The sequence below is a fragment of the Ixodes scapularis genome, unplaced genomic scaffold (genome assembly GCF_016920785.2).
Source record: "Ixodes scapularis isolate PalLabHiFi unplaced genomic scaffold, ASM1692078v2 PGA_scaffold1__304_contigs__length_218370807, whole genome shotgun sequence".
In the NCBI taxonomy this organism is placed as follows: Eukaryota; Metazoa; Arthropoda; class Arachnida; order Ixodida; family Ixodidae; genus Ixodes; species Ixodes scapularis.
Window position 1 is genome coordinate 68,165,292 of NW_024609846.1, and position 27,121 is coordinate 68,192,412.

The window sequence follows — 27,121 nt, forward strand, 5'->3', positions numbered from 1 at the left end:
AAAAACAGAAAGGGGACAATTAAACTTGCACTCTGTTTTGACCCCTCGTTTCTATTTTTTTTTTGTTTTGTTTTTTTGAAGGGGTGGGTTCAGTATTATAACTCACCAGCTAGCCGGTGCAATAACTCTTACTTCACCTTACTACCAAACACTGGAGAGGAGGAGGAACGAACTTAGCTATTCGTCCATCCTCAAGGTCATAAGGTTACTTAGAAGTCAGACCGGATCCAGTGATCCTTATAAAAGAGGAACATCCCGAGTTTGCGGCATTCCACGCTGTTTTCGCCCTAGAAGCTGTCCGGTCTACACCATGGCAGAGCTCGGAGAGTCCAGTTTCTGCAGCGACAAGTCCCTGCCCTGCTACAGTTTGGACGAGCAACTACTGCGTATTCTCTGGGGTAAGTACATCCGCCGTAATCATGCATGTTCGCTTAAGTGCATCTCGGATTGTCACCTCGGTTGACTGGAGCCACTGTAAAAATGTTTGATACTTATTTGCTCGTTGCTTGTTTGGTTACATGTTTGTTTTCGCTCTTCACTTTCAGATCAAGACATTGGCATGAACGAACTTCTGGAATTTTCTTTCGATCGGATCGACCGACTTGCAGAGACGTGCGGCATGGAAGTCAGCATGGAGCAGAAACAAGAACTCTGGAGCTACGTGCAAAGAATGCAGGTTCGTTCATGGCATGGCTCTTATTTCTCTCTCTGTATAGTTCAGGTCGCATGACCTGACCTATACACGATCAGGTTTCTTCGCTAAGTTCAGCGGAAAGACGTTGTGTGGCCATCAGTTTGCTTGTAAAATTTCACGATGAAAGGGATAAAAACATAGATGCTTCAGCCCGTGGAACGAATCTTTAATCTCTTCTAAATAATTTAAATGATCGCACTTTTTTATCATTTATCTATATGAATACCTGTGAAGCAATAGAAACAAATTACTAGGTTTTGTAGCGCGCGCACTCAGAATTTCCCTTTCAGTCATGCACTCTTCCGTCATCCTCTAAAGGGCTGCTTTTCACTAGGAGTATTACTTTTCACTGTTCATATTTCTGTCCCCGTGCAATGTGTGCGGAGAATCATTCAATGTGTACTCAGGCCTCGTCTTCGTAATTCTGCAGATGGAAAAGTCGGACTGGCTGTCACCGTCAAAGGTCTCGGCAGACCGTCCTCGGACGTACGGTTCCTGGGAAGATTCCATCGGGCCGCCTCCGCCATCCCCCGTGTTCGGGTTCGCCAACGACTCGCCGGTGGAGTCTTCACCAAGGTCGCCCTCCCGCGCAGCTAAGGCGGTCACGTCGCCCGGGGCTGGATCGTCGACTCCAAGACTTGATGCCATTCGAGAGGGCCAGGGACACACTCCACGCAGTCACAGATCGATGTTGAGGCCTTCGCTTCTAAAACTGAGTCCCATAGGAGCTCCTGGGGCACGCTCTTCCAAGCGGCCGATTGGACAGAAGATCAAGTCCTTCTTCACCGGCACCGTCTCGTGGAAAGTGCCCCACGACCAGCGCTTGGCCAGGCGTGACCACAAGTCCAAATTGAGGGTATGTATATGCATTTTATGAATAGGGTTTAGTCTTTTACATCGATCTTATGTTAGCCAATTCTACCAGGCCCGCTCAGTGAGAACGACGAGAGCGTTTTTATTTTACTAGTCTAGTCTGCAAACATTATCTAGTCTGCAACATTATCTTGCTTCGGCAGGCAGTGGCAAGCGTAGTCTAGTCTGCAAACATTATCTTGCGTCGGCAGGCAGTGGCAAGCGTTTTACGTAGCTGTGTAACTATTTATAGAGACCATAGTGTAACCTGGAAGTTAATATGCCTTCCAGTCTCACCGTAACTTGGCAAACCGCGAAGGCTACGATCCCAGTTGGCTAATCAGTGCGTCGGAATGGGGAAACGTGACTTTTCTCTATCTCACTATAGTCACTGAGTTCAGGGGAGGTTTTCCCAAATCTTTCCACTTGAGCAGAGCGAACGTTCGAGAGGAGGCTCTTTTGTGCGCAGTGCTCTCAATGCTGGTGGGAAAGAGGGGCAAGCAGAATTTGTACGAAAGTCGTTTGCCGACTTAATCCTCTAGGGGTCATAACGACGTCTGAAACACTGAGAAGAGGATTTGGCTAAGATAGGAGTTTCTTCTTACCCTCTTCCTCAACTGCTTGTGTTCCACTGTCATTCATGTACCCTTAATAAGGGCTGTCGCGTGCTTAGACGGTGTGTGCAGCGGCTGTGTTGTGTTTTGTCGTTTATTATTTTAAATGTCTGCGCAGGTACCAAGTTCCTTGCTGCGTCTGGGAAGTTCAAGCGTGTTTGGTGCCTTGCACGACCGGATTCCGGCCCTTTTCCGGAAGTCGCTCCGCCTGAGGTCCGGCACATATGTGGTGAATCGGCGGCTGCGCGGGCGACCTTCACCAAAGTGCTGATGCGGCTGCCGGAAGAATAGTTCTTGCCGTTGAGTACCCACCTTTATTCGTGGTACCGAATAAACTTCTTCCAAGTTGTTCATGCATTTGGTTGTTTTTCGTGATCGAAAGTTACTCGCTAAATTTGGCGGGGATGATATATTGCAGACATTGACGCGACGTACACACAGTCAGCGCGAACAAGCGATTGCCAGTTTTTACTGTTTTTTTTTTCTTTTAAATTAAACAGCAGCTATCAAAATGACCTGTGTGGTAGAAACTCCTCATTCAGGGCAAAATCCCAAGCTGCCAAGTTTCGTTCCCACACTGTCCGAGTGAGATGTTGCAAAGCGCCGATGTCGTGTTCGCGCTAAACCTCTGGCGCAGTGCCTGTCACGTAACCAGTCACGCGACGTCATAGTATCACATGACACTGTGACATTAGGTCTCGTGACGTCATGGTGTGCCACGACTTGGCAGCATCACGTCGTGTGAGGTTTAATGTCGGTCCCGGTCTCGGACTATCTGATGAAACAATATGAATATGGTCCCGGTCTCGGACTGTTTGATGAAACAAGAAAATTCGCGAATCTATTTATTACTTTTTACTCTGAGAGTAATGTAGCGGGGTGCTATTAGTGATTACTAACGAGTATCTGTCGAGCATCACCTTTATGCAGGAAGGGACTGTCGATCCTCTGTCGCCAGCGTGCGCAGATGTGCCCGATAGTGCCAAACACCACGCATCCCACAACCATGACTGTCGCCGTGTTCACAAACACTGAAATCACGGTGTCCCTGGAAGCATAACAGAAAGCGGACACCTTCACTGAGGCTTCTTGCCACTAATTGTATAGCGACGTCAGAAAGTGTGCTAATACCTGTTTCTGTCTTCTTTTTTTTTTTGATTTGACTGTTTACAACAGCACGCTTGTTGAATTTTGGCCCTGCTTCTCATTTGAGTAGTTTTGTTTAGCAGGCCATTGCGTAAATATTAACATACCAGAGGCACAAAAATGCCTACCACTAATTGGATGCATGCCGTTTTAATTCGGGAAGCGAGGCATCATAATTTTACCAAACTCCATTTAATTTTATACCCCCCCCCCCCCTTGCCTTTGCCTGATCCATCAGCCTTCCCTCCCTTATAAGTTATACCACGTCGCAAGTCTTAAGGCCGTACCTTGGAGCTTATTAAAGACAATGTCATTCAATGAATCTATTTCATTAGAAACGCCAGGTTCCTACACTTTGGACAACAGGGAGGGACTGCAAGACCCACCTCATTACGCTTATCTGTTTCTTGTTCTTGGAACTGACAACGTAATTGGATCCGAGCGTGAGGCCGAGTGAGTGAATAGTCTGCGCCAAGGCGAAGATCCACAACTGAAAAGAACAAAAAACATTATCTGCGCATGCGATCTTCAAATAACCAGGTACGCTTCAGTTACATGAACAGAAAGTATACGGTCGGGCTGATTAGGGATTATAACCTAAAGCCTAAGACAAAGAAAGTATTGCCCGTTATTTTATTTTTTTTTTTTCATAATGACGAAGATGGCCCCCACCCCTCTTGGAGACGGACCATGCTCCTGTATTATTTTTCCTCTTAGCAATAAACTACTACTGGATCGGGATTAAATTATGATGCGATTTACTATAGTTCAAAGCTCGCTCGGTGTTCTGATCGTGTTCATAAGTAAACGAGCAAACAAAGCACGGACGCTTGTAGCTTGAACTTTACTGTACAAAAAGCTGGATCATGCATTAAAGTCATTTGTACTCAAATGATTGGTGTCAAGCCCGACCGTATTGCTTTGTGAAACTCCCAGCATATTAATAGCACAGCTTTGTCTTCACTCATTGTGTTTTCCATGTATCACACGCAACTACGCGCCTTCTTGAAGCGACATAGATTGGATCATTCGAATAATCCTTTATTTATTATAAACCAGCAGCACCATCAGGCATTATCACAGGGGCAAACAAACATACCAATGCCATCAGGCGTTAACATCGTATTTTTAGCTTTATCGAACTTTAAACTTTTTAAGAATCATACCTAAACGAACAGCTAGGAACGTATATATCATCGCTTATAAATTATTCTCGGAAGATATGAAAGTATCAATCTTTTCTCCTGTGCGCTATAAATCTTCAGCACTTGGAAACCAATGGACGAGGGCAGTGACGGCTGCAAACTTCTAGAACCAGACCGTTTGCTACGCAGTACTTCAGTCCACGAGAGGCTCGGTATCCTACCGACCGTTATGGGCTTTCCGTTTCAACACGGGTTCCTATGAACCCGCAATGAGAGGCCATCTATGACTGTTTTTTTTTTTTTTTTTATGATCCATGGTCTGTTCAGATAAGATCAAACACCCGTGTCACGCATCCAACGGCATGCATCCAACGCGCAATTAACGAAAATAACCTTTTTTTTTTAGATTTAGGTAGAAATACTTTACTCTACATCGCGTCTTTTCACATTAAAAACATGATGCATTATTTTGTCTCCGTCAAAAAATACTGCCCTTCGAAATGTGCCTTCCAAGTTCCAGACCGACCATATTGTTGCAGTCCGCAGCCTCAATACCTCCTTCGTGTATGAAAAAAATATTATCTTTTTCAATAAGTACCCAAGTGCACATTTCAGATATAGGACACTATAGAGCACATCCATTACGTGCACATGCTCAACCCGGAAAGGGCGCCTAAGAGCTGCACTCCAAAACACGTTGCATAATTTTGTTTTCGTAAAAAATACCGCGCTTCAAAAATCTCACATTGGGCTATTAGGCAGTTTTCGTAGATCGTTTAGGCACTCCCGCAACGATCTCCGCAACCCGCTACGATACCTGGAACTCTACAGTCAAGGTCATAGGCGCGCAGGCGCAGTACCATCTTCTTCGTTGCGGAGGGCTTAGCGGAAGGGGCAGCGCGGTCTACGAAAACTCCCTATTGACATTTTAACGCGATAGCGTTTAGGAGCCCGTGTGGCAGAGAATCCGGTGTCGGTGAGGCCGAAAAATCTAGGATTTTGACGTCACCTCGTGACGTCACGTGGGACGTCATGTGGGCTAAATGTTTTCGCGAAATTTGGCGGGAAAATGTTCCGCTAAATTTGTCGGGAGAGTTTTTTGCTGAATTTAGTGGGTCGATAGGGTGAGTACGTCATAGTCACTTGTGACGTCATTTGTGTGACGTCACGCCACGTGACCTCGCACGGGAGTTTCAAACCCACAACGCTCACGTGTGACGTCACGTGACACGTGACGCTACTGACTGGACCACGAGCACACGCGTGCACGCCTTGGGAACGAGCGCGGGTTTACATGAAAAGGCGTTGCGAACGGGGCCCGATAACGCTATCGCGTCCCACTCTTAAAGGCGAGGCTTAAAGGGATACTTCAACGAAATTTGAAATATTCCCGTCGTGTTCAAAAATAGGTTGAATATGATCCACAATATCCGTAAATGACAATCGCACGTTTGTATTTTGATCCTGGTGGCTGTATTTTTCGTTATAAACGGCCCACTCTGGCAAGCGCTCGGAGAAGGCCCAGCTTTGAGCACGTGACATCCAACGCAATCGTGACGTAGTCGTCTCAAGACGAGCAAAGCTACGGCGAGGCTGACGTCGAGAGGATGGCCTAGTCGTTCCAGCCACGGAAGTGGCTGCTTTTGTACGAATTTTGAGTGACGGGTTAATCTTCTATAATCTTCTAGGGGGACAATAGCGACTTCTGCGACACACAAAAGGGATTCTCGGGAAGAGGGGAGTTCCTCCTTCCCCCCTTCTCTCGTCGTGGCCGGAGACGAGACAACCTCCGTCACTAGCTGTCAAGGTTCCTAGACGAGCATTACAAACGAGGCGTTAGCGTTATCCACCAGGTGCTCTTTGCTAATCGTTTAATTCGTTTTAAAATTCCTTTTCGATACTTTTTTAACAAGATATTGGTATGTTCCATGTGATACTGCTCTTTTGAACACATATAGATTAAAAAATGAGAGCCGAAATTTCGTTGTAGTATCCCTTTAAAGGGGTAGGGAAGCGAAATTTCAGCGCTCATTTTTTAGCTTTAATGTGTTGCATGTTGCACCCTAACCTCAAAAACACCAGTCTTCCATTGAAAAACACAAGAAAACTAATTTTAAAGCTAAATAAACGATCGTTCAATGTGCACCTGGTGGATGCATGCGGAGCCTATTTGGGAGGTAGTCTAGCAACGTTGTGGAATCTGCTACGTAGTCGTGACGTAGCAGATTCCTTCGGAGCAGCGCCGCCCTTTGGAATTTCAACATTTTCCTTCTTAGCTCAATGGAAAGGAAGGACTCCCCTCTTTCTCGGACCCTCATTCGTGCAACCGGACGCAGCCATTCTTTCCCTAGAAGATTAGCCCGTCCCTCAAAACTCGAACAAAAGTTGCTTTCCCCACCCCGTTCAGCCATAAGCTGACAGTGTTGTGGAAGCTACGTGCTCCTTGGGCCAGCCACACGCTGGTCACCCCACGGGCACTTCGAACGGCTCGGTTGTAACGCGTTGACGCTATTGACACCACTACATCGCTGACAACGCCACCAAGGGCAAAGCTCATAACCACGCCTGCCTTGCTACTCCACGAACGCGGGAAATCTTTTCTTTCTGCTTTTGTTTGCGCCTGATATCCCATGACGCATCGCGCTCTCTGTTCACCTCTCTTCGAGCGCTGGCTCGAGTGCACCGTTTGGAACGAAAAATATAGCCAGTCATTCAAAATACAAACGTGCGATTATCATTTACGGTTATTATCCGTCATGCTTGACTCATTTCCGAACGAAATTTGTATATTTCAATTTTTGTTTCCGTACCCCTTTAAGTGTCCCCAATGTTTTTGACCAATGTTAGGGTGCTGTTATCTCGAGCCGTTTTTAAGCTTTACTATTCAGTTTTTGAATGCGAAAGCATTAACTCTCCCACGGAGCCAACCGACGTCATCAGCTCTGAAGCAGCGCCAAACGGCCCCTTCCCTTGTCCCCATGTCGACTGTAGCAGAAATTTGATGGATAGGCTCCTAATGGCTGGTGCGCGTCATCAAGAAACGAGGCTTCCATTGACTCTCGTGCGGCGTGGTTCCAAAAAACGCCACCAGAGAAGCCCTCTTCATGGTGGCGCAGCGCACGCAGCGGCCCCAGAGCCCCCAGGTGCCGGTAAAGAGGTGCCGCGGTGCAGGCCTGGCCGAAGAGCCCGCGCGGGCAAACTTCGGAGGGGGTGCACGGCCGAGCTCAGCGCGGCGCGGCCACTTCCCGAAAGGGCGCACTCGGCCGTCGGCCGGCGAAACCTGGCCGTCCACGCCACTACGACAAAGACGAACCAAGGAAGCGGAAGAACGACATTCATGCTTTCGCATTCACAACCCATAAGTGTTTTTCTCATATATTCTTCTCAAAACGATCTCTCATTTAGATATAAAATTCCGCCCTAGTTTATAAATGAAACTACTGACCGCGCTTTAAACATGCCCCAAGGCAAAACGTTCCGCAGATTCAAGTGCAATTATATATATTTTTAGATTACGTGAAGTATTTTACACCACATCGCCGTGTTTTTTTTTTCATTAAAAACATGTTGCATAGTTTTGACTCCGTAAAAAGTACTGCGCTTCAGAATGTACATACCTTCCAGGCCGACATTTTGGTTGCAGCGCGAAGCCTCGATATTTTCTTCATTGTATAACGAAGTTCTCGTCATATTACTTTTCCTCGAATTTGTGTCCAAGTGCAAATTTCAGATATGCGACACTATAAACGCATCCGCAGTAGAAACGCAGTAGTTTGAAGCATCAATTCATGGATCCGTCCCGTAACGAGCACGCCTTCGTGCTTGTTCCATAGGTCGGCTGCTCGGCGTACAGTACACACGCGTAAATTTGTTAGAAAGAATGTAGTGTTTATTCTCGGTTCCACTAAGATGGTCGGTTCCTATCCCGAGAGCGCAAACGGAGATGTTGGGTTCGTTTCTTCTTGGGAAGTTGTGTTTCAGTTTACGCGTATACTGAGCAGTGACCTACACGGAACAAGCGCGAAGACAAGCTGTCACGGGACGGATGCATGTGCATCTAATGAATGTGTTTTATAGTGTCATATATCTGAAATTTGCACTTAAACACTAACTGAAAAAGTTTTTTTTTTTTTTTTTTTTTTTTTTTTCATACAACGAAGGAGGTATTGAGGCTGCGGACTGCGACAGTATGGTCGGTCTGGAAGGTACATTTCGAAGAGCAGTATTTTTTGACGGAGACAAAATAATGCACCATGTTTTTAATGTGAAAACACGCGATGTGGAGTAAAATAACTTTACTTAGATCTGAAAAAAAGGTTGTTTTCGTTAATTGCACGTTGAATTTGAGGACCTTTTTACCTTGAGACATGGTTCAAGGGCTATTAATATTTTCATTTATAAACTATAGAGGAAAAATTTATATCTAGGTGATAGATCATCTTCAAATGAATTATTGAGAAAAAAATAATTGAACGGGTATTTTACAAGAAGGAAATAGCACGAGATCACACACTTGTGGCTCCTTAAGGCCCCTTCACACACTTGCGCTTGACTCCGACCACCTGAGACAAGACCGGTTTTTAACCCTCTTAGGACGGCTTACGACCGAAAGCGCAGCAATGCAGCCGGCCGTAAGTCGTCACAAAACGCCTATAAACTGGTTTTGTCTCAATCAATCGTAGTCAAGCGCAAGTGTGTGAACGGGCCTACCACTAGAGAACACAGGCTCTCAGAGCATACTGGCACGCTAGCTCCATCTATGCGGTCACTAGAGCGAAGGTTTTGGAATCTTTGCGAGGTCAAATTTATCTTCTATCTATGATAAACTGTCGTTTATAACATTCACAAGAGTTTTTCAAGCGAAACAAAACAAGAATGATACGCGAAAGAAAAAAAGGGAAATAGGGAACCGCCAAGTGTTTCACGGCAACCCGATAGCTAGCGCCAGTCTGTTCTCTCGTCGTAAGAGATTTTAAGAGGTTTCAAGGCCGACGGTCCTAGGAAGTCGCGATTCCAACATTTCACGGGATCGCGACAGTTCCTTGAAGAGGACAGCATAGAAGCCCCTTTGTCATTGCAAGAGCCAGGGAGCCGAAAGAGATTTCCTGCCGTTTTCTCCCCGTCAGTGACTGTTAGTGCCGAGATTAGAGTGCCTGAATGTTGCCGGGCTGGCGGCCGCAGCCAGCAAACAACACTGATGCACTCTAGCCGAGATGTTTCGGTGGCGCCCTAGTATAGCTCTTCTTCGTGACGTCACAATCGTGATTTGTTTCGCCGTGACGGCATGAGTTGTGAACCTGGCTACTTATCATCAGCCGGGAATGAAACGTTTGATGGCGTGTGTAAAGTGCCCAGTGGAAGCTTAATTGGAGTAACCGCGTTGTTAAACTAACACCGTCAACGTCGACGGTGAGACGTGACCCTAATTTCTATCGATGAAAGCAGCATTAATTTTACCAAATACATCGTAGTGAGCGTCTGGTCATTCGTGGAAAGCCGTCCACAGTGACGCTTCTGGTCGCGCACGATGCCAATAGAAAGTATTCACTGCATGCAGTCATAGCTGTCTCCTCTGCGCCGTTAAGCGCGTGCTGTTGTTCTCGATAGATAATAAGTTGCTCTACCCACCAGTTGTGCTGATGACATGTGGATACTTGTTACAATGTCGCGTGACTACCTGTGCAGGCGCGGGCTAGACCATAAGGGGGAATTGGGCCACACACCCGAGCGTTCTTGATCTCCTTGATGTTGGGCTGGAACATGTACATGATTCCCTCGGTGGCGCCTTCGAGCGTCATCACCCTCATGAGGAAGGCGATCATGATGAGCATGGGCGCCAGCGAGAGCACGTACTTGATGCGCCCCGTGAAGAAGGTGTTCTTGCGCAGGGACACGTACGTCAGGCACAGGCACAGCCCGATCGAAGCCAGCAGCTCCCAGCGCACTTCTCCGGGAGAGTCGATGCCGCCGCTCACCTCCAGCAGCTTGTGACTGCGAGGCAATCGGAATCGGTAAGCGAGACTAGTGGCGAAGGACTACAACGTCCTGGTGCTTGAAATCTCGTCTATAGACAGGATTCTGACTTCTTCTAGATGCATTTAGAAGTCGGAATCCTGTCTAGAATCTTTTAGATCAAAAACGTCTTCTAGATCACCAAAGATCATCTAAAAGGTGTCCGTCACCTACAAAACGTAAGTCATCGAAATCATCTGTACTCGTTTCACATTAAAAAAAAATAATAAAAAAGAAGTTTTGCTCATTTCCTTACGCTCCACGAAGTAGTTCTTACAAGATTTGGTTGCCCAAGTAAGAGACGATGCTTTTGGCGTTTGAAACGTATCCGTCTTGATAAAAATAACAAAGCTGTCTAAGATGCACCTTTATTTTAAAGATCAGTAACGTTCCGCAAGGAGCCGGGTCTTTTTATTACACTGTAAAAAATAAATATGTAAAAAACAAAAAAGCTTGGCAGTTCTCTTGCCACAAACCATATGTTTTCGTCTGTTTCTCTGTTCCCGTTTTTTTTGTTTTTTTTTTGTTAAAAAAATAACATTATCGGTTCTTGTCCTTTCTGTAATATGCCTGAACTTTTATTGCCCAGCCTTGTAGAAAAACAGTTTCTGTTCTAATACAACTGAGTTTTTCTTTTAAAAAAAGAGAGCAAATTTCTGTTCTGGAAATTGTGAAAAAAAAAAACAGTTTCTATTTTTAAAAATAACAAAAATTTTGTAAACAAAAAGCGCGTTTTTGTTCTGGAAGTTTGTGAAAAATAGTATCTGTTTTTTTTTTAGATTGCGAGAAAATGTTTACAGCGAAACTGTCGCTGGTATTTATCTCATGGACTATTGTTATAAGCGCATGTTAAAAGTGTGAGCTATTTGCGCTCAAGCTTGCAGAGCCTTCGCAACTAGTCCATGGTAAGGTGAGACGAAATATAAATACACAAAAAAGCGGAAAAATACGCTACAGTGAACTCACACATACAAAGTACAAATAGCAGCAACAAAACAGCCACACCATTCATGCACCTCCCTTTACGCATACTACGTTCACGTAATCGCTATATAAGGCAGCCTTATTTTTGAATTCGGCTTGGCCGGTGACTGCGACATTTGTTACGTGAAAACAAAGATGCTGACCAAATATCTGCTGTGTGCCGCCATTCGCTTCCTAAAACCTGCACCGTCACGCAGTCGGCGCTTCAAAGAATGTCGCTACGTGTAGGAAGCTCTCATATGGGATCTTTACCCAAAACTGCTGCTGACGACCACGCGAAGTCAATTATTCGGCAAAATTTTATATATCAGCTTCCAGCGCTTGCTGTATGTCCCTCCTAGTTCTTGTGTCTCGTATATGGCGCTGGGATTGCCAAAATGGAGGTCCATGAGCTGCGGCATTCACCATAAAGAAGTGCAGTAACTTGATCGTTGGGGACTTTTAGCAAACCGTTACCGCGTTCCGCTTACCTCGCTACCGGAGCCTTTGAAGCATGATTTTTAGAGCCCGTTTAGCGCAGCAGAGACTATTGTGAATATAATCGATTGAGTTCGCTACTACCGGAGAATAATGACGAGCCTCTTGGCTTCTGCGACTGAAGTAATGATTTCTGAATGTGGGTGTCTCTCCGACGTTTGTCGACTACACTTTAAGGTTGATATAAAATTCGAAATTTTACATTGCGGCGCTTATCACATATTCAGCAAAGAAAAACAATATAATATTTACTTTTTGGAATTATTATGCACGAGAATGGAAAAATCCCCAGGGTTAAAATGTTTAATCAACACCCAGCCGTATTTGCGAATAAACGTTCCTTCAAATATAATTTATTTTAGCTATGACTTTGTTGACTGATTTAATGATCATCCGTTTTGCAGGAATGAGGAAAGTTCAGTATTTCTGCAGTAATTTGACTTTGTTTATCATTTTTATTTACCAAAAATATATGGGATGCGTGAATGTCAGCAATCAAATCAAATCAAATCAAATCAAATTTATTCGTTGTCACATTTTACATGACAACAGGGACTGGGGCAAAAAGCTGCTAAAGAGCAGCTTGACAAGGGTCCCAGCCCCCGTACAGTTTGCGACAGCTTCAAACAATTTAACGACTAAAATTTAGTTTGCAACTACACAGTGTACAGAGACTAGTACACAGCAATGCAGAAACTTGATTTATGCAATACTAAATTTGTTGAAAACATATAGACGAAAAACACACAGGCCAGTGAAAGAAGAACTCGAATAATTAAAGCAATGATACAATCGTACATGAAATAATACATCCAGTTCATAACGAAAAATATCAGCAGTATTCAAAAATCGCCTAGAAAAGTAAGTTCTTTTAATTCCCTATGTGATAGTGATTCAAAATGGCGACCTTTTCTGTACAAACTATTTAACATGGTGGACAATCTGAAATGGAGCGTCTGATTTAGGTAATTTGTACGCGTTGGGCGAATCATCCAGGGTTCATTTTGTCTTAGGTTGCGTAGGATGACGCGATGTTTTAGGTTGACTAGTTTAATAAAATGAACATTATTGTGTTGAAGAGCCCTGCGATACGTTGACAGAAGCTTGTAAGGATACATTTGCTCAACGGTTTTGACATTTAGGGATTTAAATAGTGATTTAGTTGGATGAAGAAATGGAGTTCCTGAAATTGCACGTACGGCCTTCTTTTGTAATAGATGCAACTTATTCAGATTACTTTTTGTTGTGGTGCCCCATATCAGGTTACAGTAATTTAAGTGAGAAGAAATTAATGTATTATATATAGTTAATTTAATTCGAGTAGGAAGTAAACTTTTAAATCTTGTAAGCAGGCCTACATTTTTAGATATTTTTGCTTGCATGTAGTCTATGTGTGCATTCCAGCTCATATCATAAGAAAACAACACACCCAAAGTTTTAATACAATCCACAAACTCAATTTCTTCATTGTTTATTGTAAGATGAGGTAGGTTATTTATTTTCCTATTTTTGGGCCTAAACAAAATAGCTTTGGTCTTTTTACAGTTTAATTTTAGTTTGTTGTTAAGCGTCCAGGCGGCGATTTTTTTTAGCACTTCGTGCACTGTAGCAATAGAAGTAGAAAGATTGTTATGGGAGAAAAAAATACTTGTATCATCAGCGTAAATTATCAGCTTTACATCATCGCTTTTGGCCACATGCACAATGTCGTTTATGTATAGTATAAATAGCAATGGGCCTAAAATGCTACCCTGAGGAACACCCGATTTGATAGAAAGCCTGTCCGAATGAAAATTCAGAAAAGACACGTATTGATTCCTATTTTCTAAGTATGATTTTATGAGATCGAGTGCTACGCCTCTTATTCCAAAAAATGGTAATTTGGCAAGTAAAATATCATGATCGATGGAATCAAAGGCTTTTGAGTAATCAAGAAAGACGCCTAGTGTCATCTTTCTTTCGTCAAAATCTTTCACAATTTGTTCTTTCTGGTTTAATAAAGCCAATTCGGTAGATCGATGTTTACGAAAACCGAATTGCGCATCGGAAATTAAAGCGTGCTTATCAAGATGTGTTATGAGTCTATTGTGTATTAGTTTTTCAAGTGATTTAGAAAAGACAGGAAGGATTGAGATGGGCCTATAGTTATTTATGTCAAGCCTATCACCACCTTTATGAAGAACACTAATTTTTGATACCTTCATTCTCAGGGGAAAACAGCCTGTTTCTAATGCGAGGTTATATATGTATGTTAAATATGGTGCAATAATATCAATGACGTATTTTATAGGTTTTACCTGCATGTTATCAGCGTCGACGCTTTTGCTATTTTTAAGATTTATGACGGTCGAGTAGACTTCTGACTCATCCGTGGGGAATAGGAACATCGATTTCGTATACGATACTGGCATGAAATCTAGAACTTTGTTTAGGCAGGACGATGACACACCAGAAGTACCAACATTTACAAAGAAATCATTGAAAGCATTTGCCATGTTCACTCCTGTTATTTTAATGGAGTTTATACTTATTTCATGGGGCACGTTTTGAAATGGCTTATGATTCAGTACTGACCGTATCTTCTTCCACATAACGTCAGGTTTCTTAGTTTCTAACGGATCGAAAAGATTATTGTAGTAGTCACGCTTAGCATTTCTTAGCAGACTTGTGAGTTTGTTGCGGTATTTCTTAAAGGTTTCAAGCTTGCTAATTTCTTTTGTTCGTAAAAAATTTTGATATAAATTAGTCTTAACCCGTATCATTGAGAGTAGCTTTGGCGTGACCCAAGGCCTACGCGACTTCTTAGATGCTTTGAGGTTGACAAAAGGAAAATGTTTACTATAAATTGCACTAAATGTATCGAGGAATAAATTATATGAGGAATTTGTTGATTTTGTTGAAAAAATATGTTGCCAAGATGTCTTTTCAATTTCTTCTCGAAAACTACGCAATTGATCAGGGGTGATAGACTGAATTTTAACCATTGGAACAGGGTCACTGCGGTTTTTCTGGGAGTGCTCACTGTACAAGCAAAAATAAATGGGAAGATGATCACTGATATCAGTAGAAAGAACACCTGATGATACCACCGATTTTTCATAGTTCGTGATGAACAAATCAAGCATAGAAGATGACGTATTTGTTATTCTTGTAGGATGTGTGATAATATTCGACAACCCATTTGAAGCAATAAGATTTGAGAAAGAGATTTTTTGGCCAGAGTTCGAAATCATATCAATGTTGAAGTCACCACCCATGATTACCTTGTAATTGTTATCATTGACATAATTGAACAATGTCTCCGCAAAATTAAAAAATGGTATGACCGGAGAATTTGGTGGCCTATATACGACGGAGAGCAGAGTATTTTTGAAACGTACAGTTACAACCTCATAAAAATCAGTAATTTCACAGAACGATTCTAATATCTCACAATTTTTTTCATTTTTTACCAACATAGCAACACCACCGCCTAGCCTATCATTTCTATTTAGGTTGAAATGAGAATATCCCGGAAGCAGAAAGTAATCAGCACTACAACTGTACCACGTTTCAGTTAGCATGACGACGTCAATATTCGGTCCAATGCAGTCAAACAAAACAGCGAGGTCATCGTGCTTATTCCTTGCAGATCGAACATTTAGGTGGATAATTGTCATTTGAAATGCAGACTCATTCTCAAGTAGATTTTTTAGTTTAAAAGGTGAAATGAAGGATTCAGACATCGTTTTTCAAAAGACAACAACAAAAAAAAAAAAAAAAAAAAAATTTTTGCTAGCTCGCCGTTATCTTGCACACGTCATCAGCACACGTTACTTTCAGAAACGGCGTCTGTTCAGCCTTACGAGCAAATATGCTACCGTTTCGGACCCAAACGAATTTCCAGTTGCATTCCTTCTTTTTTGCTACAGTCACTCCCAGCAGTTTTTTTAGCGCGGGGCAAAGGTGCTCGTTCACATACACAGAGCTACCCGAACTAATGCCAAGGTCCTCGCAACTGACGCGTCGTTTTTTGGCATGCCCAAGGAAGTTATCTCGCCTGTCCCGGCGTATGAACTGAACAACAATGTTCCTAGCCGTACTGTTCGGAACGGGAACGCGGTGACACACCTCGATATCAGTTTCAAGTATGGGCGCGCCAATCACGACTCCCAGTTTTCCCACGATGTCAAGCAAGTTTTCATTTTGCTGGGGTGGGATTCCCTTTATCTCAACATTTCGATTTCGGCTGTATTGCTCGCAATATACAAGCCGACTTTCACTTTCTCTGGTCTGTTGATACAATTGCTTGCATTCCGATCGAAGTTCGTTGTTTTCCGCCCTGAGCTCCGCATTTTCCTTTATTGTTGCATTTAGCTTATCCTTCATTTCCTCAAACGTTTTGTTAATAAATTCCATACTTGCTTTCACTTCCCTTAACTCTCCGCGCAGCTCTCTTTCAATCGTGCTTTTTAATTCTTTGTGTTCTTGCCTCAGTTCTCTCTTAAGGTCTTCAAATAGTTTGGCCATTTCCTTGGCCATCTCTCGTTTATCACAAGGAGTTGTTTGCTTATAACGACACAAAAAAATCTGTGATGCACTTTGAAACAGGAGACACAAATACACGCTTTGCAGGTAGAAAACACAAACGTGCTGTGTTCGGCAGCAGTAAAAAAGGAAAAAAAAAAAATAAAATTAAAAATAAAGACTCTCACCTGCAAAGCAGATAAGACAGAAATTATATGCTTGTTGGTCGAAGAACTGCTGCCGAACTGCGACGGGCCTGGCTCCGCTGTCTTCTTTTATAATCCCCGACGACGGTAGTCGCCGTCTGTTGGCGTCCTTTGCGTTGACCACGTGACAGTGACTTGAATTTCCACGGATGATGAACAGCGAGAAATGCCAATAACCGTCGCTGCAAAGCAGATAAGACAGAAATTATATGCTTGTTGGTCGAAGAACTGCTGCCGAACTGCGACGGGCCTGGCTCCGCTGTCTTCTTTTATAATCCCCGACGACGGTAGTCGCCGTCTGTTGGCGTCCTTTGCGTTGACCACGTGACAGTGACTTGAATTTCCACGGATGATGAACAGCGAGAAATGCCAATAACCGTCGCTGCAAAGCAGATAAGACAGAAATTATATGCTTGTTGGTCGAAGAACTGCTGCCGAACTGAATGTTTTCTTGCAAATAAAGGGATGTTTTGTCGAGTGTTTATTTAAGGGAAAATTACGTTTTTTAGTGTGATAAAACACTTGCTTTCTTTACCGATAATACAAGTACATTTATACTGTTTATTTACCAAAAACTTGTATTCACGACGAATAACAGAAGCCGTGTATTTTAACCGATAAGCGTGTCTGCATTTTAATCTAACAGAACCGTTTCCTAATTTTGACCGAAATTCTCCGGGAATTTCCTATTATATTACAAACATCTTTTTTCAATGATACAGCTTTTGAGGTGAATACGAATATAGATGACCATAAGGCACGCGCTCGTCACATTGGAAGCTGTGCATGAATATGGTCAGCTGAACAATTACAAATTAGAAAAACCGTGAGAGGAAATAAATACACACCGCTAATTTGTAATTGTTCAGCTGACCATAATCAAGTATGTACCAACTAGCTCAAGTAAAAAGAAGCTGTGCACTTTAGCGTGATGATGAAACTGTTTTGGTATACCTTCGGTACGCCGGAGGACTCAGCTCGTCAGGTCGCCCTCTATACATTGTGCTAAACGGACGCATATTCATTGATCTGATTTCACTTTGCCGCTCTGGTCACGGTCGATCCGCTGGTGTGGCCTGACGTATCGTTTTCTAAAGCGGAAGTTTTGATAGCGGCAGATTATTTCTCATGACGAGCCGAGCATGGTGCGATAGACTGGAGTTTATGAATAATTGGGTGTTTACTCCAACGTGCACTTAGTGTTTAACATCAAATGTCATGTCCTTTTTTATCTTCATTTATAAATTAGAGAAACCGCCGACAATGACTGTTATATAATGGCTGGTTCACACATCTGCGTTGGCCGGGACAAGTGTTCGGCGTACACAGCACGGCAAGCGATGCAAGGGGTGGGGTAACGTCGAGTAGCAATCCACGATTCACGGTTGTTACGGCGTTTTGGTCGTTTCGGCCGTTTCAGTTGCATGCGAATGCAATCTTTGCAAATATGTCAACCAGCCTTAAAGTGGTACGGAAACGAAATGACGTGAGCACGAGCTTTCTGTCACTTGCTTCAAAGTCGGCCAGCGAGAAGCGCAATGCGTATCGAGCTCGTGACGTGAAAAGTTCTCGGACGGTCATGGATACTGTAGTTGCGAGGCTTGCCGCTTGGTGGCGTCAACGCGTGACAATTCCTAAAGCCCCTTCGTGTTTCAAAAGTATCGCAAGGTTCGTCTTTGCACGAGGCACGTGCAACGTGCAGCCTTTGGGAAGATCATGACGGCAGAGCGCAGCACTGAGCTAGATTTCAGACGCCATAAATTTCCCAGAAGTGGCGCGCGCGACGTGCCTCGAGCATTTCTACAACAATGAATGGCGCCACTTTTCTCATGATAAAAGGGGCTTTAACAATCCCGCCTAGTACTAATATCCGAGGACTGTACTCCCCATAGCCTATACATAACTTGCCGTTAACATCATTTGCGGCCAAGCCTGTATTTTACGTGCCACGAGCGTTCGCAGCACCGTTTAAGTCTTACACCGCAGAATTAGTGGCTCGAGGGACCTAGTAAGTAGAAATAACCGTCAGTACCCAGCAATGGCGTATGTTTGGGCTGACAGAGGTCCCCGCATCCTCAGATCAAGATCCTACCTTACGTCTCCGAAAAACGGCGACCCCGAGGGTGTGGAATGCACGTTGCAGAAGCACTGTGGAGCTGAGACAGCAGCCAATGCCACAACCACGAGAGCTCGAAGTCGCTTGTTTGAAGCGTTGCTCCGCAGAACGATCGAGCGCTCGCTCTTGTAATACATATCTTAAAGCCAGGAGCGGGGGCTAGCTCGCGCCTGTAGCTTTGGCTGCAGTCTCAGCTTAGGAGCGTCCTCCGCCAAGTCACATTCAGGACTAAGTAACTCCACAAGAGAGCCATACTGCCGCAAACTGGCGCTTATTCTTAGGAACTCATGACGTGACGGCATTCCAACGGAGCATCACAGACCGCCACCACACGCAATTCTGAAATATTTTCATTCGTTTTAAAATTAGATTTCTTTTTTTTTTTTTTTTCTTTGCCTGCAGCCCACAAGTACTATAGTCTAGGCTAGTGTTTCTGGGCGGCCGGCACAACATGGACCAAATCTAAGCAAACGAAATAAAATTGGAAACATTTCGCTTCCGTACCCGTTTAAGGAGAATCACCTTCTGCAGCTCGTGCTGCAGAACGCAGGCCTTCTGGGTTCAGTCCCCACCTCAGCCCGTTTCGATCTGGATGAGGATCATATGGGTGTGCCGTCGTGTATCACTACTGTCTGATTCTCGCTAAAAAACCCTGGATAGCAGTGGCACCGCACTGACTAAAATTTTCATCTACAACGTAAGAAGTGTCGCCGCACCTCAAAGACATGCCCTTGCGCTGTCCAAACACGAACGTCAGTTCTTAAAAGCCACCTCCCCCTTTTAGGGGCGAAGCTCCTTAGGGTCTAGCCTTGTCCGTCCGGCGTCCGTACTCACATCGATCTTGCTGGTGCTCGTGCTCACGTGCTCACGTGCGCGTGTAGGGCAAAAAAAGAAAAATGTTTGCGCATGTCGACAGGATTCTAACCTGTGCGGGGAGACCCCAGTGGATTTCTAGTCCATCGCCTTAACCACTCGGCCACGACTGCGGGACGAGTAGGGGGCTCTGAGATGTGGTAGTAACTCAAGAGCTGGGGATGTCATGGATGAAACGTTGCATGTAGCCGCTCAACGTCTATACAGGAGAGGGCGCTGCGGTCAAATGCGTATACAATCGCGTTAAACTTTGCATGCATTGGCTCAATGTTTATAGACGAGAGAGCGCTGCGGTCAAATGCGTATACAATCGCGTTAAACTTTGCATGCATTGGCTCAATGTTTATAGACGAGAGGGCGCTGCGGTCAAGTGCGTATATAACCACGTTCCATACCACACATGCTCTTTCTGACATGGATGAGAACGAACGAAAGGCTCGGCATGCTGCGGCTTAGCGTCTACGCGGACAAGCACCACCAGAGCTTCGCCCCAATCAACATCATTCACCATGTAGAGATGCGGTCAGTTTTCTAATTTCCTCTATTTCCTTCTCTTAATCCGGAACTTGACTGCCGTCTATTACTAAGCGCCCTTTGAACCCACGCAAATAGGCGCGCAGCTTCACCTTCACTGGGAGCAATGCCAGCCATGGAGCATGGTGTACCAAGTTAACGCTCCAGAGCATTGCTGTTATACAAACGACAAACGCAGCATAAAAATATAGACCTTTTTCATTTTCCCTTGTCCCCAGTCATGTATACGTTGACAAATTTGGTATGCGGGATGGAAAAGAAAGCAAGGCATTACAACCTTTAACAAGATTATATAGAAAAGGCAAAACAATACCGATAGACAGTCGCGATTAAAACCTGAGCTTCTTTAGTTCCGCGATTTAAAATGACGGCACCCACGTTGAAAAGGTATATACTATATAGTTTCATAAGGATCACGAATTCTCTAGAGTAGATTGTTGGGCTAGTTGGTTTTGGAATTTGGAATACATTTTAGCGCTCAAAAAACAGGGACCAAGAGGCGAGAAACAGACAGCACCGTGCGCTACTAACAACTGATTTTATTACATAAAAAGACACTTTTATACCATCCGAGTTTCTGATTTCGCTCCACCTCTAGCCAACCCGATGCCAGGCCGCGTCATTGAGGAACGCACGCTCCTTGTCTAGTAAATCAATTGAGGCCACGCTGACACATGCTGCACCACCCTTCTTAATCTCATCTGCCTCGACTATCTCCCTCACAGTTTTTTCCTTGTGCCGTGCCAGAATCTTGCTCTCGGAAAACAACGGCACACACTTGCAACTTTGACAATGATCAGACAGATGACCGTCCCGATAATTTCCTACTTTAAGTTTGTGTTCCCTCAGCCTATCACTAACACACCTACCAGTCTGACCTATATACTTGTTTCCGCATGATAAGGGGATCTGATATACTACTCCCTCCCCACATTCAACGAAGGGATCCCTGTGTTTCACCGCGCAGCCAGAAGGGGCCTTAAAAAAAAAAGATCTGTCATCCTACATAATCTACTAAGTTTGTTTGGTGCGGAAAACACTACTTTCACGTTTGATCTATTGGCCACCTTTTTCAAGCCATGCGCCGTTTTGTGAATGCACGGTATCACCGCAACCTTTTGTTTATCTCTGAGAACCATTGGGCGAGGGTAATCTTCACTACGCAATCTTTTTAGTACGATCTCTGCAACTGACACCACTACATTCTTCGGGAAGCCAGCTGCCAACAACCGCCTATACTGCGTGCCCAGGCCTTCTGACATCACATGGTGGCATGATTTTTTGAGGGCGTTCAATACGCACATATTGGCAATACTCCTTTTTACCAGTTTCGAATGAGCTGAAATGTACGGCAACAGGGGTTTCTGGGCTCTAGGGTGGTACATCCAACACACATGTCTTTCAGAAAAGATTAGTTTGATATGAAGGAACTGCAACACCTCGCCGAATGGTTCTCAGAGATAAACAAAAGGTCGCGGTGATACCGTACATTCACAAAACGGCGCATGGCTTGAAAAAGGTGGCCAATAGATCAAACGTGAAAGTAGTGTTTTCCGCACCAAACAAACTTAGTAGATTATGTAGGATGACAGATCCTTTTCGTAAGGCCCCTTCTCGCTGCGCGGTGAAACACAGGGATCCCTTTGTTGAATGTGAGGAGGGAGTAGTATATCAGATCCCCTTATCATGCGGAAACAAGTATATAGGTCAGACCGGTAGATGTGTTAATGATAGCCTGAGGGAACACAAACTTAAAGTAGGAAATTATCGGGACGGTCATCTGTCTGATCAATATGTCAAAGTTGCAAGTGTGTGCTGTTGTTTTCCGAGAGCAAGATTCTGGCACGGCACAAGGAAAAAACTGTGAGGGAGATATTCGAGGCAGATGACATTAAGAAGGGTGGTGCAGCATGTGTCAGGCGTGGCCTCAATTGATTTACTGGACAAGGAGCGTGCGTTCCTCAGTGACGCGGCCTGGCATCGGGTTGGCTAGTGGTGGAGCGAAATCAGAAACTCGGATGGTATAAAAGTGTCTTTTCATGTAATAAAATCAGTTGTTAGTAGCGCACTGTGCTGTCTGTTTCTACTCTTTGTCCCTGTTTTCTGAACGCTAAAATGTATTCCAAACACGAATTCTCGGTGAATACCGGTGACATCGTCTACGGGCTTTGTAGTTCCTGTCACGATGAAAGAAGATAGAGGCGTCTGAGCGGGCACCTCTTTGCCGTGGAACAATATGTGTCGTCGAAGATTCGCTCGCATGTCTAGTGAACGCCATGAGATGTGCAACATGACCTCGAGGAACCGTCCTGTACCTCATGTTTTCGAAAGACCGCACCAGCGCGGGAGCCCTAGGCAGTCAGTGCCCCTGACGGAAGACGCGCGAAGCCCGATTGAAATTTGGGCCTCCTTTCTGGTCTCGTTCAGATATCTCTTTTCTTCCACCGTGTGGGATTTCCCTTGCTGCTACCCGTCTCGGAGAATGACACAGCACACCGGTTCAACAACACGTAAACATTTAATGACCGCTATCACCTGCGCCGCGATCCCAACAGCCCCCGCGCATCCGCTGCAACAGCCTTTTATCAGCGGCGGAGCGCCGCGCGCAGCCAGTTGCCCTTGGCTTCCTCGTGGTCAAGATGACCACTTATGATTGTCGGAGGGGCAGCCTGGGGCAACCGCTTGGAATCGCCAGGTTGCCCACAACCGTTGTGCCTATACACCTCTCTAGTGCTTATCAGCCTAACCAAACTTGCCCAGTCACTGGGCTGTGAACGCATACGCTGCGTCTGACATACCGCAGAAGGTTTCAACTGCGAATGCTCAGAAAGCGTTCGCAGTGCACAACCAAGAAGACAAGAGATGGCGGCGCGCAGTATGTGATACTTGCAAGGAGGTTAGAAGTACTAGGAGGGGGCACGTTGCAATATCGGTTAAGCCTAGTCATAAAAAGTCTATAAACGATGTTGTGGCCAACATGACCATAGATCTCTCTGGCAATTAGTGCGCGTGACATGTCACGTGTGAGATGGATGGTTGATTGTAGAAGGATTCCTTGCAGGCTTGCGCGCGCTCCGTTTGGTAGGTTTTTTTTTCAGATCGAAGGCTAGACTGTGGTGTATTGTAGTACCCCATAGCTAGACGGAGGCTAGCTACGGTCACGTGATGTGTCCTGATAAGTGAGGAGAGTAACGAGGAAATTGAGAAAGAGGCGAGGGGTCAAGGGAGCGTGGCTTGTAGAGGCTACGCGGCTGGCGTCATGCTCTCTCTTACCTTTCTATCCTCCTTGGATACTTGGCATGGTCAACGTTACTAGAACATCTCAGTTGGGAAACTACCATAGAGCCTTCTCTGAAAAAGGGGCACCGACCCGTACACCAGAACCGAGCTAACGGCGATCGCAACGTCGCCATTTCTCCCGCAGAGGCCATTCGAAGAACTACAGGGCTGTGTCGGTTAGGGAGTATCGCATTGGAGAGCGTGTGCTGTGACGGTTGCATTTTGACTTTAATCGGTTACTTCTGCGCCGAAGCAGATATGGTAAAAAGGGTTTCAGGGATGACAACCCCCGCCTCCCGTGCGGGACGCGCTGCGAACTGCTATCGAAGTTTGGACGCACCCAGGTCGGGACGCGCTACCTGAGGTCACCGGTGAGACATGGTTGTATAAAAGCAATATTAATTGGGCCGCCATGCCTTGTATACTAAAGATTTAAAAAAACATATTGCGCCTGTATAATCACCAATAAAAGTTCGTACAAAAGCTTTCAGCCTTTCCACTCTGGTGAAGAAGGAGGAGCTGTACAATGGAAAGTAATGGCTGGCAGTAAGTCCGCGAGCCAGAGTGGAAAGGCTGACATTATCTATGAGCGACGGCGGCAACCAGATACGTGGCTTGCCGCCGTCGCTCATAAATGGCTGTAGGTATCCAGAGTTCGGTGTCTTCATTTCTTTGCGGGGGACACGATCCTGGGGTAACTAGCCCTTAACAGCTCCGGTGTAATATAACTTTTTCCGTTTTTTTTTCTTTCTTTTTTTACGCAAAATTATGGCTTTTTTAAAGCTTGTGGTGCCCGCAGTAAAGAAAAAGATTGAGCCGCCATCTTGGCACCTCGAGCCTGGGGGTTTCGGTACTCTGCGAAAATCCAGTGACTCACTAAAGAGTGGCGCTGTTATCTTATTTAGCTCGGTTTCGGACCTCGATGGACGCCAGCGACCCAGGTTTCAAGGATGGGTTCCCCAACTGAGCGTTTTAGTCACGTTGGCATAGTCTAGAGCCGCGAGAGAAACAACGCTGCAGAGCATTGATATTTCAGCCAGCTTGGTGCCTACAAACTTTGTTACCAGTTATCTGAATCCTCATTCGTAATTACAGAAAACAATACCTAAGCTTCCTGACACCGAAGAACTTGAAGCGCAGGAAGCTGCATTTTAGATTTCTAACGATCGCTAATGGCGCCTGCTCAGCACCAAGCACCGAAATGGCGGCGCTCACAGGAGACTCGAAGAATGGATGCGCAGTCCCGCTGCCCATACATCACACAAAAGGCACTGTGTTCGCTGCAGACACGATGAGAGTATTTATGGATGCACCCCAAACTGCCTCAAGCATGTTGGAATCATGCTATGCTCGGAACATGACTGCCGACAGCTTTTGCATGACCATTGTGACAGGACCATGACACAGGAAGAAACACGCCTTTTGTGTTGTGTACTAGCAATGTGACTGCGGCCTAAGCGTATTTAGCATATTTAGTAACTGTAGAATTGTCTATACAACGAAGCCAGGTCGCTCCCGTATCTTTTACCTACTCAAAGAACTCCTGCGCCGTCGTGGTGTGCCTGGAGAGCGTGTACGAGACCCACGAGCTGTCATCCTCCCCCTGGGGCACGCGCGGACGCGGCGTCATGTCGAGCTCCAGGTCCGGGATCCGAAATCCCGGCGTGGTCACGTTCACGTCCGTCCAGTTGGACACCGTGGGCCTGGTAACGTTGGGGAACCGGAGGGTCAGAGGCGGCGGCGGGGCGTTGGGATTCTGGAAGCCGCCGTAAAGGCTCTTGACGAGCGTGTAGGGGTCCTCGCTGCACTTGGCCGTGTTCCACGAGTTGGCGCACGTCGCCCAGCGCGGGTTGCCGTGGAACGAGTTGAAGAAGTAGAAGATGGCCCATGAGAACAGCACCGCGTACAGGGCGCTCATGAAGAACGAGGCTGCCACCCCAGCGAGTCCCACGCCTGCGGAGAGTGCCGGTAAAGCCATGTTGAACCAATTCACCAGGACACTCTTCGACTCTACCCCCGGACATTAATGCAATAGGTCAGGACTCATCAACGAGGTTATGATAATTTCTTATTCTACGCACCGGAGCTTAGTTGTCTTGTGTGTATGTTTATAAAGGCCGCGGGATTTGCGTGGAGAGTTGTCATCGTTACTCTCAGTTGATTGATTCTCGTTACGGGAGATACGGGAAAGTCAGCAATAGGCAGGAATTTGCTGAGAGCGTTTATACATTATGATTCAAATTAGACAAATAAACTATATTTTATTTGTATTCGTGTGCACGTTAAATCGTGGTCACAGAGCTTGCAATGTACAGTTTACAAACCCACAGCCTAACACTCTCCAGCCTAAGTGTATACTCCTCGCCTTTGAGCAATACGTCTCCATCTGTACCCATTTCCTTTTCTTTGAATGAGCAACGCAGCTCTACAATAGGGACTATTCACTCGACTGCTAAACGCGTGCTGACGGCGAGCTTCCGCAGTCCTTTTTCAGCGTGCATTACACACCATCAAGATTGCCGGTCTTAGCAGCCTATTAATGTGACCTCGCTCTGAGCATGGGCTTTAAAAAGCACCCACAAATATGGCGTCCAGTGAATACTCCCTAAACGGAGGGCAACTGAGGGAGATTAGGAGATTGGAGCGCGTCGGAGCGCAGAGCCCTGATTGGAAGGATCAATGAATAAACGCAAAGACGAGCTGCCTTTGTCTGCACCCTGTGTCTCCCTCCAATCAGAGCGAACAAGCGAGTCCTCTGCTCCTCGTGCAGTGTCTCGCCTTCGAACACCGGACGTCGCCGTTCGGTGTTCGAACGCGTCCGAACGGTGGGCAGAGACAAAGGCCGACAGTATTTGCATCTCCTCCTCTCCCTCAGTTCCTTTCCGTACAGACAGGTTCGCCTTCAGTACAGTCCTCTAGAGAGCACTATATCTTTAAGGCCCGTTCACACACTTGCAACCGAGTACGACCGAGTAAGACAATATCGGTTTTTAAGCCTCTGGCGACGACGTAGGACTGGATGCGCTGCTGCGGAGCAGGTCCTAAGCCGTCGCAAGGAGCTTAAAAACCGGTCTCGTCTCAGCCGGTCCTACTCGGTTGCAAGTGTATAAACGAGCCTTTAGCCCTTTCTAGGTTTCAATTGCCTCGTACTCGCCGAAAACCTTTTATTGTTCAATAATAATACCCGGCCTGCCCCCCCCCCCCTCCCCCTTTTTTTTCCTTCCTCCCTTTTTTGTTTGTTTTTGTTTTCGGTAGTTTTGCGTGTGTGCAGGTGTCATCAGGGTGGACGCTCGCGGGGAGGTGCGGAGAAGGGCAATGTGCAGTGGTCGCCACCGTTGGTCGCGGCCTCTTTTGACGTTTGCCCATCCCCGCACTTCCACGATGTGCTGTTGAACAAAAGGCCGCCTGCAGATAGCGGACGCGAACGAGCTTCGGAAGGAGGAACGTGCGCGAGTCTGCGCCAAGGCCGTCGGTACCATTTAAGATAATGACTGCCGTCGGTAGCGGTCGACGAATGAAAAGTGCCCCTCGTGCTACCTGAAGTCCGCAGTCCGTAGCCAAGTCGCGAGCACAGAACGTTTTGTCGTACACGTCCAGAATGTCTCCGCGTTTTCGCTATAGACATCTATAATGATTTCGGCTGACATGAGTGGCAAAAGTGCGTCGATTAGCGGTTGTTTTGG

At 45.5% G+C, this 27,121-nt stretch overlaps 1 protein-coding gene across 1 annotated transcript in view; it reads right to left on the reverse strand.

Annotated features, from left to right (window-relative positions):
- The window catches only part of LOC8041380 (sodium- and chloride-dependent betaine transporter), a 124,022-nt gene that overhangs the window by 32,822 nt on the left and 64,079 nt on the right, over positions 1-27,121 (reverse strand). The window contains exons 3-6 of the mRNA XM_029992822.4: positions 24,971-25,391; positions 10,175-10,442; positions 3,693-3,796; positions 3,081-3,208 (exon numbers count right to left, since the gene is read on the reverse strand). Of these exons, the coding sequence (XP_029848682.3) occupies positions 3,081-3,208; positions 3,693-3,796; positions 10,175-10,442; positions 24,971-25,391 (921 nt within the window). The remainder of the gene's footprint in view (positions 1-3,080; positions 3,209-3,692; positions 3,797-10,174; positions 10,443-24,970; positions 25,392-27,121) is intronic.